Source organism: Lagopus leucura, unplaced genomic scaffold (assembly GCF_019238085.1).
Source record: "Lagopus leucura isolate 7727_CA_CO unplaced genomic scaffold, USGS_WTPT01 Super-Scaffold_650, whole genome shotgun sequence".
Classification (NCBI taxonomy): domain Eukaryota; kingdom Metazoa; phylum Chordata; class Aves; order Galliformes; family Phasianidae; genus Lagopus; species Lagopus leucura.
In genome coordinates, this window is record NW_024962253.1 from 7,483,888 (window position 1) to 7,498,657 (window position 14,770).

General features: G+C 40.9%; 1 protein-coding gene across 3 annotated transcripts in view; it reads right to left on the reverse strand.

Annotated features, from left to right (window-relative positions):
* Window positions 1-3,697: 3,697 nt before the first annotated feature.
* The window catches only part of LOC122174994 (mothers against decapentaplegic homolog 2), a 40,141-nt gene continuing 29,068 nt past the window's right edge, over window positions 3,698-14,770 (reverse strand). For all 3 annotated transcript variants that reach the window (XM_042862360.1, XM_042862358.1, XM_042862359.1), the window contains 6 exons: window positions 11,743-11,817; window positions 11,208-11,261; window positions 10,426-10,638; window positions 9,154-9,291; window positions 8,832-8,976; window positions 3,698-5,609 (listed from right to left, as the gene is read on the reverse strand). In XM_042862360.1, the coding sequence (XP_042718294.1) occupies window positions 5,486-5,609; window positions 8,832-8,976; window positions 9,154-9,291; window positions 10,426-10,638; window positions 11,208-11,261; window positions 11,743-11,817 (749 nt within the window). In that variant the 3' untranslated portion in view covers window positions 3,698-5,485. The remainder of the gene's footprint in view (window positions 5,610-8,831; window positions 8,977-9,153; window positions 9,292-10,425; window positions 10,639-11,207; window positions 11,262-11,742; window positions 11,818-14,770) is intronic.

The following is a 14,770-nucleotide window of genomic DNA, read 5'->3' on the forward strand; positions in this document are numbered from 1 at the left end:
CTTCAGCCTTGACCTGAAGTTTCTTCATAGAGGATTCCACTGAGTCTTCATACTGATGGCAGCAGAGGTGCAAGATGAGATTTGTGCTCCCATTAGCCTAATTTCCCTTAAAACATGCTCCTGTGCTCCAACCATTCTTTCAGTATAGTAACAAAAGGAAACCAGTGTCATCTGCATGTGCATATGGATGCACATTTAATTCCAAACTCCCTTCTGGATAGTAAGCATTCAACCCTCGGATGGGCTCTGTTGAGCCCCTTTCCATCTATGGCAGCCTGTGCTTCACCAGTCTTTGCTAACACTCGAACCAGGCACGTAAGGAAGCGCAGCACAAAGAACAATTAAATCTGCTGGTACACATCTTGGCTTGGGTCCATACGAATTTTTACTGGGACTTGTACCTACAGATCAACTCTTCAAGAACACAAAGACGAGACAGAACTTCTGAAGTGGTTCCAAATTCATTATGCATCAGTTTTATTTCAAATAATTAATCAATCTGGGCACCTCGAGTTTACCTACATTCTACTCCTTGTCAAACTGCTTTGTGTCTTCGGGGACTTTGGAGCAGCTGAAATACAACCCCACGAAGTCTGGAATTTTCTGCTCCAAATTAAGGCTTGATTACGAGCCCGATGGACAGCATCCTCCTTTTTATCCAAAGATAAACCGTAGCTGCCAAACCTACATTTAATAATCTTCTATGCTTGGAGCTGTGGTGGTTGCTCTTGGAATTCTACTTCAAAATGAAGATGCAAACAAGCAAGACTTTAGAGCAAAGATCAGTTTTAAAAGACAATGGAATTTGCAGCCTCAGGTACGTACTGCCCATCAGCTCAATTAACTCATGAGGCATTCGTAACACATGTATTTTTACAGCAGTTTACTACAGCTTCAGAGAAGCAAATAGCTAGATGCTTTTAGTGCAGAGAAAACACTGGCAGCTTTTCAGAGCTGCAAGTTGAAAGGAAAAACAAACAGAAGTGCAGGAATATGGGTGTCCATTGCCACTCTGGGTCCCACAAGTAACTGGGCTTTCCTGTAAGCCATCCTTCATACATCTTCTGCATGAGGGAAGAGGATCAAGAGCTCTGAGGGCTGAGATCTTTACATATCCATCATTTGCCATCCACTTTTCCTCTGCCAACAGCCTAGATTTAATCCTGACTGCAGTTAAAACAGCTAACGTTACATCAAAGATCGCTCCCAGCTTTGAAGCCTTGATTCCAGTTTCTGTAGCCACGACAATGCGCCGCTAGAAACTCACTCTTCAAGCAGTGCTTTCCCAAGAGAAGAAACATTATTTAAAGATTCTTCTCTTTTTTAATAAATGCAAAAGAGACATGGAAAGGAGGACTAGCATTACCAAAGGCTATTTTAAAATGACCTTCTTTAATGAGATGCCCCATCCTTGGAAACGCTCAAGGTCAGCCTGCACAGGGCTTTGAGCACCTCATGGAGCAGGTAGGTGCCCCTGTGCATTGCAGGGAGTTGGATAAGATGGCCTTTAAGCGTCCTTTCCAACTCGAACAATTCTATCACCTGTGTATCTAGGAACATACAGAGTCTGTGATGGTTGCTTCCAAGCCAGGCTGGGAAAACACATATTTCCCAGACAGGAAAGCACACGTTTCAACAGTATTTTCCTACTCTTAATAAACTTTCAGACTTGCAGCAAGGTAATTCCTTAAGGCCCACCAGAAGCACTTCCTAGCACGGCACATTGCTTGGGATATGTGTAATCCTTCTATCAGAGACTGCACTTTGCTCAGAGCTCGTGCTGAAGCTTAACAAAGCCTCAGAATGAGGTTACAACCAGCCTTGTTTTGGTAAGAGGAACACTGCATCACACACAAGTAAGACACTGTGTGGGTGGAGCAGAGTGAAATCCTGTATTTCACAATATTTTAACTCAAAACCCAGCTGCAGGAAAATTTCAGTTTGCAGTGCTAAAAAAAAAAAAGCCATAACCACAATGTAGCATGACGAGCTGGAAGGTTCAAACAAAACACTTTCAGTTCAGCGTGCCAACAATTTGGAGGCAGATGACTATCAAAGGCCCAAACATCACACCTCCCACTGCAACACAAGAAGTTGGGCACAGGAAAATTAGTGAAGTACAGTAGCTGTGATCACAGAATTGCAGGGTTTGGAAGGGACCCCCAGAAATCATGAAAGAGTGATTTCTGGCTGTTGAGCATTTCAGAACCACTATCATTGCAGAGATGCAAGCTAAACTACAGTTTGCCTGCAGTCAGTCCCAAAGTGGGTAAGCCCCAGTTAAGTACAGTGCCCCAAGTAAGAACAAGATGCCACAGCTCCCACCACGTTGTAGGCTTGTACAATAGCACCTGGAAGGCAAAAGGAGGTGGGAGTGCTCTGCACAAGATGCTAAAATACCAGCAGAGGAATCTTGATGCAGAGAGCTCACCACCTCCTTAGGCACCGTGCACTAAAGCAACAGGAAAACACACAGCTGACTTTCAATCATAAGCTCTCAGTTTAAAGGTGCAAGCCGTCAGGTGTTTGGCATTGTTCTCAAATCCTGGAAGGATTTGGCGATGAAGCTGCCTTACTCTACACTTGGTATTTTATTTAACAAAAGTCTCAGTGGGAAAAACAAACAAAACACAACAAAACACAGCTCTTTACATTTGTACTTTTGAAGTGATGACTTTGCCCAGCAGAAGAGAGCTGCAACCACGTTCCTTACACACCATATGCGTTCTGCAGCGAGATGCTTGAGCAGAACAGTGGTGGGATTAAGCCAGAAAGGCACGGGGTTGAGAAACAAGAGTATGTTCAAGTTACCCCAGGGCTGCCAAAGGCATTTAAACAAACTACGGGCAAAATAAGTTCTTTACAGAGAGTGGTGAGGTGCTGGAACAGCTGCCCAGAGAGGCTGTGGATGCCCCGTCCACCCCTGGTGGTGTTCAAGGGCAGGTTGGATGGGGTGCTGGGCAGCCCCAGGGCTTGTATTAAATGTGGAGGTTGGTGGCCCTGCGTGTGGCAGGGTGGTTCCAACCTTGGCCATTCCGTGATTCAAACAAAATGAAACAACATTCCAGATGAAGATTAGTTCCCTCGTTCCACCAAGCTGTGGCAGAAACACAGCAGGAGTACTTCAGTGATGCTGATGGGAGAAAAATGAATTGATTTCTACGGAGTGAGATGGCCTTGTCTGCAAGCAGCACCACGCATCCTTGTACGCCAGCTGGAAAGGCGTACCAGAGAAGCCTGTAGCCAAAGCTATTGCTATGCCCACAGCAAAACGAGGAATATTGCCACAGCTCTTTGAGAGAACACACACAGGAATCCACAGGAAGGAGACTAAGGATTAGCCCATCCAGTTGGTTCAAGTCTCAACCTGCTCATACACAGAGTAATGTCTTTCACCCAGACAAGTCAGCCTTATCTGTTTCACAGGTGAAAGTAAACACGTGTGCCAGCAGGATGAAATACACCCGTGGTAGGAAAAAAGCAACTGCTTTATTGAACTTGGTCTGAAGTAGAAGTCTGCAGCCAAAAACACACATTGAGAATCCTCGCAATAGCTGCCCAAGAGGTGATTTTACAATCCAAACTGTACCCTTCCAGCCACAACATGTGGGAAATTCGTGGCATTTCTTTGGGCTGGTTAGAATCACCCCCAGTTTCACAAGAAAACATACAGTAAATAATGACAAAGGAGTCAAGGTGAGAATTAAAACTTTTATTAGTGTATTCACATATTAGGCAAATGCAACACTCATGAAGCTTATTTCTTAGGTTCACAAGTTCTACCAATACATTAGTCTACTGGTAAAACTAGCACAAACTGGTAACTGCTTTGTCAATTTTCAAAAGGTGGTTGGCCCTCTTCTTCAAAGCTCGATTTTTTGGTATTGCTTCTATGTCCTAGTCATTACGGCATAAGAATATCCACGACTATCCTCAACTCAGTCAGTATTAAAAGCTGTAACACTGGCCACGTTTTTGTTCTCCAAGTTATCACTAGCCGTACTTACAAAGTACAGTGCTGGTGCAACGCGTGAAACCATGGGAAAGGACAAAAGCAATCCTGCTACTGCCACAGTGACATAAGAATGACAGACAGCTAGATCACAAGATTGTTAGTAAGATGTATACTTGTCAAGTCAGAATAACCCTTCTATACAGTTTCCCAACCCTTCCCCAACCCAGACTTATCTGCAGAATATATTTCAGAGCATTTTTAATATGGTGCAGTTGTAGTGTCCAAGGGTTCACAATAACATGCACAGTTGTGAAGAACCTAGAAACCCTTCTTCGCTGGTCATACCTCAGCAACCACTATCCTAAAGGTTTTGCAGAAGCAACTACTTTTAATAACAAGGCCCATTATGACATAATGAATGAGTATGACCTGGTATGTCAGTAAGCTGTACAAAGCTAATCAGATCAGAGATTTACGTTCTGTTACTGAAACATGTTAAGAAGCTGCATCTATTTAAAACCTATTAGAGTCTAGTTTACCCTGGGAAAGGATTTTTCAAAGTGTTTGGCTCCAAAACAAAAAAAAAAAAAACCCTAGATTTTCAGTAGCATCTGCTTATTGAAAGCACACAGATGTTAGGGGTAAGTCACTTTTGTATTTAATCCAGTATCCAACGCTATCATCAACTCTATGAGAAAAAGAAAAGCACTGACTTCAGTGATCCAAGGTACAAAAAAATCCTAAAGAACACAGTGCCAGCAATACTGCTGGCAACAGACGCATCAGCTCATATGGGTAGGGAAACGTAGACTCCTAGTGTGATGGATACTCAGAATTTAGAGTACAGAGATTCACTTTAGGCCCCATTAAGAATATACAAATTGTCTTGAGATTTCAGTAAATCTCAGACATTTATTTCCCTTCCAAGGGAGGGATTTTTCTTTAAGAAGGCAGCAAAAAAGTTAAGCTTGTATACAACTAAAGTCTGCTTTTTATGTTTAGGACAACTTGAAAACCTGCTTATATAAAAAAAAAAATATAAAAGAAGATAGGAGTCAAGTCTTGAGATTTTATGAGAGATTTGCCTCAATCTAAAAACAAACCAAACATCTAACTATGGGAACTAAAATGTAGAACAGCACAATACTGTGATATCTGAGATCATGATACATTACCTTTACGTATACTTAGCTATTCATGTTATTGATAAACCATTAGGACACTCAATTATATACCCAATAAAAACACCATTAAGAATCTTTAGAGCTGTTCCTTCTTCTCTCTGAAGAAGGCATTTCTATATACTAAGTTTTCATCTAGTATCAGAGTATAGGAAACAGAATCCACAAGGTGCTTTAATTGATGAGACCTCAAGTGCTGTTTTTCATTAATAAAAAAAAAAAAAAAAGCTTTTTTTGGATAGTAAAGAGTTCATGAGGACCACACACAAATACTACAATAGACGAGCTTTTCTATGAAGTCTGTTGATAGGTCTTAGTATTTAGCCCACTGGTAGCAGAGGAAGGAGTTTTACGACATGCTGGAGCAGCGTACTGAAGGGGAGCCCATCTGAGTCAATACTTTGTCCAGCCATTGTAGAGGTCCGTTCAGATGGAGCTCAATCCAGCAAGGAGTGCTTGTCACGGTCTGCCGCCTGAAAAATCAGGTGGAAGAGGAAAGTCAGAAGGCAGTTTTTCAAACCGTGAGGTTCTCCATCACACAATCCCTCACACGGCGGGGTTCATCTCTCCCTGCCACGCAAAGGTTAAAATCTGCAACCATTGTGACAAGTGCACCAACAGCTCATCAGCCTTCAGAAGAAACAGCCATCCCACGTCTATAAGAAGCAGCAATAACACCATCAAGAAGTATTCCAACAGGGAGATGGCGGAGTCACCACCCCTGGAAGTGCTCAAGAACCATGGAGTTGTGGCACTTTGGGACATCATTAGTGGGCATGGGGTGGTGATGGGTGGCCAGCTGGTGATTTTAGTGGTCTTTTCCAACCGAAATGATTCTGTGACATGCTGCTCTGAAGAATAAAATAAGAGCTGAAGCAAGTGCTATGAGCACCATGCCAAATGCCTCATTCTTCAAAAGAAAGTCAAACTGAAAACTGTGCACCGACTGTGGTGCTGATGTCACAGACAGCTGTACACAGCTAACATCTCCACCTTCAAAGAGCCTGCATGCATAATTACAACTTATTATTACATAATAATAATATAGCTGTTTATATTATTATAATGACCATGTTTGAATTTAACTGACTGCTAGAAGAAATAAGAAACTGAAACACTCAGCTCTGCACAGGTGGGATGGTCCAGCAGCAGAACGCTGCAGTAATCGTAAGATCTGCATTTTTAGAGCAATTGTCAAGGGAGACGTACAAGGCAACCATGGTAGATGTTGTCAGAAACACTACACTGTAACAGAGCGTGTGGTTACACTGCACTGATGTTATCTCAAAAGGAACACTCAACTTTATCTCTGATTTCCTGTCGTCTTATTTCTAGCTCCACATGCGTTTTGCACACCCTCACGCAAACAGCTCAGAAAAAAAAAATGTGTTTCTCTTGTCTCTTACATCAACTTGCCTTATTTTCCCACAACAGAAGCTGTTAATTAAACACCATTTCGAACACCTCAGTGAAGTTGAAAGCTTGACAGCCATAAAAGTTCCATTCACTTTCCCATCCTCCTTGTTTCTGAGACCTGTTATTCAAACACCTTCCTTCTCATCTCCAAAGTAAAGAAATCAGTATTGGACCTACTCTGCCTGAGAACTCCTGTTATTTCCCCGCACCCACTCGAGGCACAGAAGTTTTCTCAAACAAGAATGGCAAGACTACTGTTGCTAAGCCAGTTTTTCCCAGTAATTCTAGTTATTCCCAAATCAAAGTGAGGAAGCATTAAGATTCAAAGACAGCAAATCAGCAGACAGAATTCCAGCCCCTTCATTTTTACAGTCAGCACTGGAACCCTTCGCTTGAAGGAAATGTGTTTATAGAAGCAGAGGAACTGAAAAGGCAGAGAAATCAAGCTGGTGAGAAGATGGATTTTGAAAGCTGCCTGTAGTTTTACATTTTCTAGAAGAAAGCAGCTGGGGTCTGTGCTCTCTCAACACTCTAAAAAACATTGTTATCTCAGCCCTGAGCGCCTGTGCCAAAACAAAGTGATCCAATAAAAGAACAATCTAAACCACAGGAAATGTAATTCCATTTTGTCTTGAATCCTCTCCCAAAGAAGGAAGTTCATTATTCCACGGCTGTCAACTCCCCTACAATGTGTTCCACAATACACTTCCTTAATATGTTATAACTGGGTCTGTTCAACAGCCCTGGCAGAAGATCAAATAGTGACAGTCCCTTTGCAGCCATCTCAAAGCTGAAGCTTGGTTTCTTCTACCCATAGATTTCTCACCTGAGCATCACTAAATCTTCGCTGTAATTACCTCTAACTAATGTTCTTCTGAAGAACAGCACCAACTTCAGCAGAGATGCACAGAAACTCATTCAGTATTCCTTCAGCAGATTCTGTGCTGTTTGAGCAGTTTCCTCTGAAGCTTTTTTAATCCTATGACCTCTGACGGGTTGGTAGACTACAATCAACACTCTCTCCTTAGTAAAAGCTTCACCCAAAGCCTCCTCACTGCTTTAGCCCAAGACATAACTCCATTCACTTCAAGGCGTCCTCATGCAATCTGACTGCCTGAGCCTTTCTTCTACTCTGATTTGAATGCTGTATTTAATTATGTGTGAATGTATGCATTCTCCTTCAGAGCTAAATCCAACTGTTCTTTAAACTGGAGCCAGATTTTTCCTTGCGTACCTCTTGCTAACAAAGAGGTACCAATTTATTCCATTACTCAAATTTTTCATTCCATCTAATTAGGCTTTTACAAAATTGGCTTCATTTAGCTGCAAATCCTCCCCCACATGCTGACAGCTCACATTTACGTGGATATACTGCAAGAAAGGAATAAAAACCCCAGGATCTACAGTGCAACCTGGCATTGTTTAGCTTCAGAAATCATGAGGGCTTTTTTTGTTATGGTCTGTATTGCAGTAGGGTATCGATATGTCAGACTGCTTTCAGTAAACAATTTTTAAGGATGTTTAAGGGATTTTTTTGTTGTTGTTTGAAACCACACCTATAATAACGAAATATTGAAATAATGAAGTATTGCAAGCTGCTCAGTTAGAAGTTGCTTTCTCCTCCTTCCAAACTGCCATCCTACGTCATAAAGAGGCACCATCCTAAATGGTTTTTAGTTTGTCCTAAGCAACAATATAATTGGACTGTATTCAAGAACAGATAAAAGACTTTTTTTTTCCCCACTCAACCGTTTTCAGCAATTTTACTACAAAAATGCACAGCTTACTCTTTCAAAGTTTTTTCCACTGTAAGTCCCAGTGCATTTGCCATCACCTAAAAGCATGTTCTCCAGTTGCTGCACTCTGAGTCACTCCAACACCTTCTTTTGGATCTCCTCAACTGCGTCCCACACTACAACCTAATAAACTCATTTTACTCCCCACCAAACAGCACAGAGATGGTAGATCTAGCAGCAACTGTAAAACAAGTTCTGAAACTTGAAGATGTTGTCAATGGTTTCACCACAGTAAGCCAGCAAGCAGGATGAAGGGAACTTTGATGGCATTCCTTGCTCAGTGAACTTGAGTGATATATGAAAATCAGTTTACTGGTCTTTTTGACTGACGAGTTCTATAGTTGACACAGAGGAAAAAAATATGGGTTCAATTTACAGACAGCACAGCTGCAGTAGCATATGGACAGATTTCAATACAGATGGAAAAAATGCAATAGAGAAAGAAAAAATTGTTAACTCTAAATTGAAAAGTTTTTTTCTTACCTGTACTCAGCTCCCCATCCTTTAACAAAACTCATCCTGATGGTACACATTCTGGTAAGCTGATAAACTGCTTCAAAACCCTGATTCACAGACTGAGCCAGAAGAGCAGCAAATTCTTGGTTATTAAAGATTTTTAGATTGCATCCTACAAAGAAAAGATCAAAAAGTTACACTTAACAAATACTGGTGTTAGCTACACCAAAGACCAAAACCACGAAGAAACCCTTTGTAAGTACCAAAAGCAAAGCAAACAACATCCTGTGAATCCGTTCACCAGACTTTTTTTTTTTTTTTGTAAGGAAGCCTTCAGTAGGCAACTGACCTGGTGGGATTTTGCAGACAGTTGCAGGATGCCAGCCATATCTTTGATTACAGTTGGGGCTCTGAACAAAAATTGCGCTATCACTGAGACACTCAGCAAAGACTTCGCCGCCGATGTAATAGAGACGCACTCCCCTCCCTGGAACAGAATTCAAAGCAACTCTCGTTGTGATATGACCCAGGCACATTAACAAACAAGGGAATAATTTGTTTCAGAGAAGGCCAAGTTTTTTCCTTACAACAAAAACAGAAATCAGTTATCTGGTTAAGCATACTGCTGGGCTGACAGCTGTAGCCAAACAGCATTAACTTGCTTTCATAGATCACACAGTATTGGAAGTAAAAAGCAGAATAATATTCAGTATGGCATGAACGGAATTTTCTAGCCAGGTAATGGTCTACAACCAAACACAAGAGCTTTTTCACTTAGAGAGAACTTGAGAAATATCACAATTGAAATAAACAGATCAGATTCAGTGTAAACAAAGTGTGCCAACGTGAAGTGTTGTATGTGAAGTGTCTTGTGCTGTTAAGAGATGGGAAAAACTAACAGAGCAAGTCTATCACTAGCACAGACTTTCCTCTTGATGCACCCACACCATTTCCCAACCCACTGCATATCCCTTTTGCTTTACTGCTTTGACAAAAAAACAATGGGGTTTCATTTAGACCTATTGCTGAGAAGAAACCAATATGAAATCCTATTGTTCATTTTTGAATTGTGATCTTGTTCTGCCTCAGAGTGAAAAAAATCTGCATGGGTTATTTCTGTCACATGTAAGAAGGAATGTACAATTGATTTTCCCTCCAAAAGCTATTTATAATTAACAGGTCTTTTAAAGACTATAATGTCTACTCCCCTTTTTTCTTTATAACCATTTTTCCAGCAAAACATCGGCTACTCTCTACAAAAAGGGAGAACCCCTGACATGTTTGCTTTTCCTCACAATTAACCATTTTCATCATTTGTTACAGACACATCCTGAGCTTCCTCAAACCTACAATTTTATTACCCAAGCATTGCCATTTGAGGTGGAGGAAATCAGGTTCTACTCAAGATGTAGCAGCAAGAAGAATGTTAAAAACAGTGGCTACTGCTAAATAAAATAATCTGAAAAAATGAAATACGATTTCTGGAAGAAGATGTTGCAATGTGGGAAAACAATATTCCTTAATCATTGAAGAGAAAATACTGATCATGTTGTAATTGAGCCTTGAGAGAGAGAAATCTGGAGCCTGGAGCATTAGAAGAGGAAAAAGATCAGATCTTTACCTATGTGCCGCCTTGTCATTTCCACTGTCGCGTTTCTGTTGACGTTGGAAAGCAGACCTAGACAAAACCGTTCGGAATTGGATGGATCTGTGAAGCCATCTACAGTCAGAGAAGGCTGTGATGCATGGAAGGTTTCTCCCACTCTTTGATTCAACTCATAATATGCTATTGAACACCAGAATGCGGGCTCCGAGTAAGTGACTGGCTGCAAGTCTAAAAAATTAAGAAAGAAATAAAGCTAGCACAGAATTTGAGCCTGAAAAGGAGCCTACCTGCCCTGCTGTTCTTCTCTTCCAGAAATGACAGTCTCCTCAAGCTACACAAATTACAATTCTGCTTGCTGTTGTTCTTAGCTACCCCAATAAAAAGAATGGAATTCAGTATTTCACACAAAGGTGAGTGGGAAGAGGAGAAGGGATGATGTAGAATGAGCACAGCTCATGTATTCCAGCACTTGCACTTAGCTTAGCACAATGATTAGGCAACTGTTACTGTGAATTCAGACACTGAGAGACATTTCTATTGCCTTTCTGTAACTTAAAAACACTTTGGTAAAGAAGAAATTAAACTGAACCACTCACGGGTTTTACTCTCTTTGCTAGAGATTGAGCTGCAGAAATAGGGTAGTTATTAATTAGCTATTAACCCAGCTACATGGGTCAACCCAATAGTCTCCTACCAAAACTCACTTTCCTAAATTATATCTTCACTTTATCTATACAAGTACACTAAAAATAGAGTCATCACACACACTCAAACATATGAAAGTGTTTCCAGCTTACCCAGGCTATGGTTGACTGGAGAGAGAGTACTGGGAGACAGCTCTGCTGGAGATCCTGTTGGAACAACACAGATTGGTTCAGAGCAATATACAATATATTCTTCTTATTTTAGGCAGACAGGTATGACTGTTATTTAGGAACTAGCTTTCTTTTAAGAGTTCTTAGGACTTAAAGCCCTCAGAAAACCTGTAACCAGATTTCCAGCAGGTCCCATCTTTATTCAGAATTCAGATTACATTTAATTTTCCAGACTCCTGGGAACCTAGCCCTCCTCATAAAGAGCCTTATTAACATCTCAGTGGGGCATTTGGCAGAGCTCTCTTCACGCACAGTCTGTGAACATCTATTTATTTATGCACTTCTCCACTAGGAAGATCTCTCAGTGTAGCCTCCCTAACAAGAATTAATTTGAAACACAACAGGTTATACAGAAGGCTGCTGCTGTCATGACTTGGGCTGAAGACACGCTATTACATGTGAATGGACCACAACAAGCAATTCCAAGTCTTCAAAGTGGTGAAAAAAGAAACGTTACCTGTATCCATGCTTTGGTTCAACTGCTGGTCACTCGTTTCTCCATCTTCACTGATATATCCTGGAGGTGGTGTTTCTGTTAAAAGAAAAAATATCAAACTTAATTTATAGTTTAAACGAATGAGAAACTTGCACGATGCACTATTTGGGGATTGGTCGTCAACTCCCTGCATGCTTTGTGTGATACCTGAACACTGAACTGGAATTTCATTCTGCTGGATTTCCTCCCTCCCAGTAAGAACTCAGACCCATTACCTGCTCCACTGTCCATGTAAAATGCATCATCCCTGCGCGCCCATCGGTTGCTCCAACATGTTACACAATTAATGGATATCCCTGTTTTTTCCAGGCAATACAACATACTTCCACTACAATGAGTAATAATTTTGCAATTGTGATTAGCAGCTTTCACATTTAGTCGAATTACAAATGAAAAAACCATCTGGTGACTTCTACAAAAAAGACAGGAGCTGTCTTCGTGCAGTACAACCATCAGATCAGACACCCTCCTACGCCTTACAAGTTTTTAGATTTAAAGGTTATTTTCCAGCTTGGTCCCTACATTCACTTTTTCTTCAGCACCTAAAAGTTGCTTTCACACATTAACAATAAGGTATTATCTAATCAGTTATGATGCACAAGCTCTCTTTATTATGACAAATCCCAAGTTGTATTGAAAAAAAACAACAAAAACCATCTATTCTCATCACTAGCTTTTATTAAAAATGGGAGTATCACTGACCAAAGTAAACTCAGTAACAAGCATTTTGACACTAGAAAATATCAAATTTCACAGAAATATCTTTAAAGCCCAGGAGACTGTGGTTGTTCCTTCCCTCCATTCAAAATTAATTTGTAATTCAGATAATGTGCTAACCAACTGCCTTTCAGGAAATAATTTTCTTTGAACTGGACATGAGTCTCTTCCTACTTACTGAAAATAAAATGTCAATTTCTTTATTGGAAGTGGTAACTGCTAACTGATCTCTATAATCACCTCAGAATTGTCTCAGAAACATCTAAGAGTTTAAACATTTAATTACGTATTACCAAACACTAAGAACAAAGATAAAGTGTTCTGCTTCAGAATTAAAATAAAACTGTATCTACTATCACGTCAGAGATTTATAGGAGAAGAGTAATAACAGAAGAAAGCAAGAGGAAACTTGATTAAATCACCAGATTAAATAAAACTGAACCAAAAGAACTACATTTTCAGTTCACTCTAAATATAGATGTGACAAAATTCAAGTGAGGAATTAAAAGAAAAATAGAGGGAAATCTTTACTACCAAGAACAGTGATGATAAAAATCACACTTGTTTTGAACATTTTTATAGAACTCACTGTGATAAACAGGACTGCACCCATCTTTTCATTTTTTGTTTATAGTGAAGCCCACAGATGTGGTTAAAGTCAATAATAATTTCCAATCCAACCCACACTTCCAGCTTCCAGTTCTTAATTTGAGTTTTTTGGCACAGATTATGTTCTATATCCACTCAGTCTGAACACAGCCTCCCTCCACCTATTAATACAATTTTAGGGTCAGAGGTGAGAAACAGCACAGCTGGAAATTAATTAACAAATCCCAGCCAGAAGTCTGGACACTGTAGCTCAAACTGGAAGGGCCATGAAGGTTATCCTACATCTCTGCAGTCACCACCTGCCCAGAAAAAGCACATGAAGTACACACAAGTGATGATCTCTTTGTAGACCAACAGCTGTAGCCTGGCCTTCTGCTACAGAAAACGGTTCTCCAAAGCAGGCTGTCAGACTAAAGAAGGCTTATCAGAACCCAGCTAAGCAGCAAAGATTAGCTATCAACATCAAACAAACTGAGATTCAGATATGATTCTTGAATACAAGAGCAGTGTCTGTGACAAAGAGAAGGAGGCGAGGCGTGGTGAGCTGCATAAAGAAGTGAATATCACGTGAGTACCTGCAATCACCTTGAGCAGGCTTCTTGCCAACAGCTACCCAGAGTTCCCTGAGCTCATTTCCTGGATTTCCAAATGGTGTCTCTTTGCAGTAAGCAAAGTCCACAAACACCATCAAAAAGCCCTCAGACTGAGTCAAAAAAGCATACAAAAATGAAGAAAGCAACATCAAGTTCCTGCATCTTGAACAGCCCTTTAAAAATCTTGTCACAATCTTAGAATGGCTTAGGTTAGAAGAGATCTCAAGATCACCCAATTCCAACCTCTTTATGGGGGCAACAAATTTGGCATTGATTTAACAAAAGAGATCAAATTCATTGACATTTTCTTGGCTCTACTTCAGCTTTCAGATAGATTTACAGGAAACATGTAACATCCTGGTATTATACATGCAGATAAAATATGTACATGACGCATTTGAGTTTAAAGGCAGTCATTCCTCTCATGTCAGGATCTGAATTACCAGCTTATTTCAGTACTGGGATGCTGGAATATAATTGCCTTAAACACTTATGAAAAAATGGCTGCTTGGCTCAGTTGAATCTTCCCAGAAACTTCCTGAAGCAGCAGGAAACTGGGGGAACTACAGGCCAGTGAGCCTCACTTCTGTGCCTGGGAAGATCATGGAGCAGATCCTCCTGGAAGACACGTTAAGGGACATGAGGGATGAACAGGTGATCCTAGATAGCCAGCACAGCTTCACCAACAGCAAATCATGCCTGACCCATTTGGTGGCCTTCTGTGATGGAGCAACGGCATTAGTGGGCAAAGAGAAGAAAACTGATGTTATCTACCTGGACTTGCTGAGGTGCTGTGGCACTGGCACAGACTGCCCAAAGAGGCTTTGGCTGCTCCGTTCTTGGAAGGCCAGAGTGGATGGGCCCTGGACAGACTGATCCAGTGCTTGATCTAACAATGGGCAACCCTGTCCACGACACAGGGGTTGGAACTATATGATTTTTGAGGTCCATTCCAACCCAAGCCATTCTACGATTCCATGAAACAGGGAATTGGGATAGGAAACAAAGGTCACTCTTTTCATATTTCAATAAGAATAGAGGCTTGTGTGTGCACTGCAGCAGTTCACTTT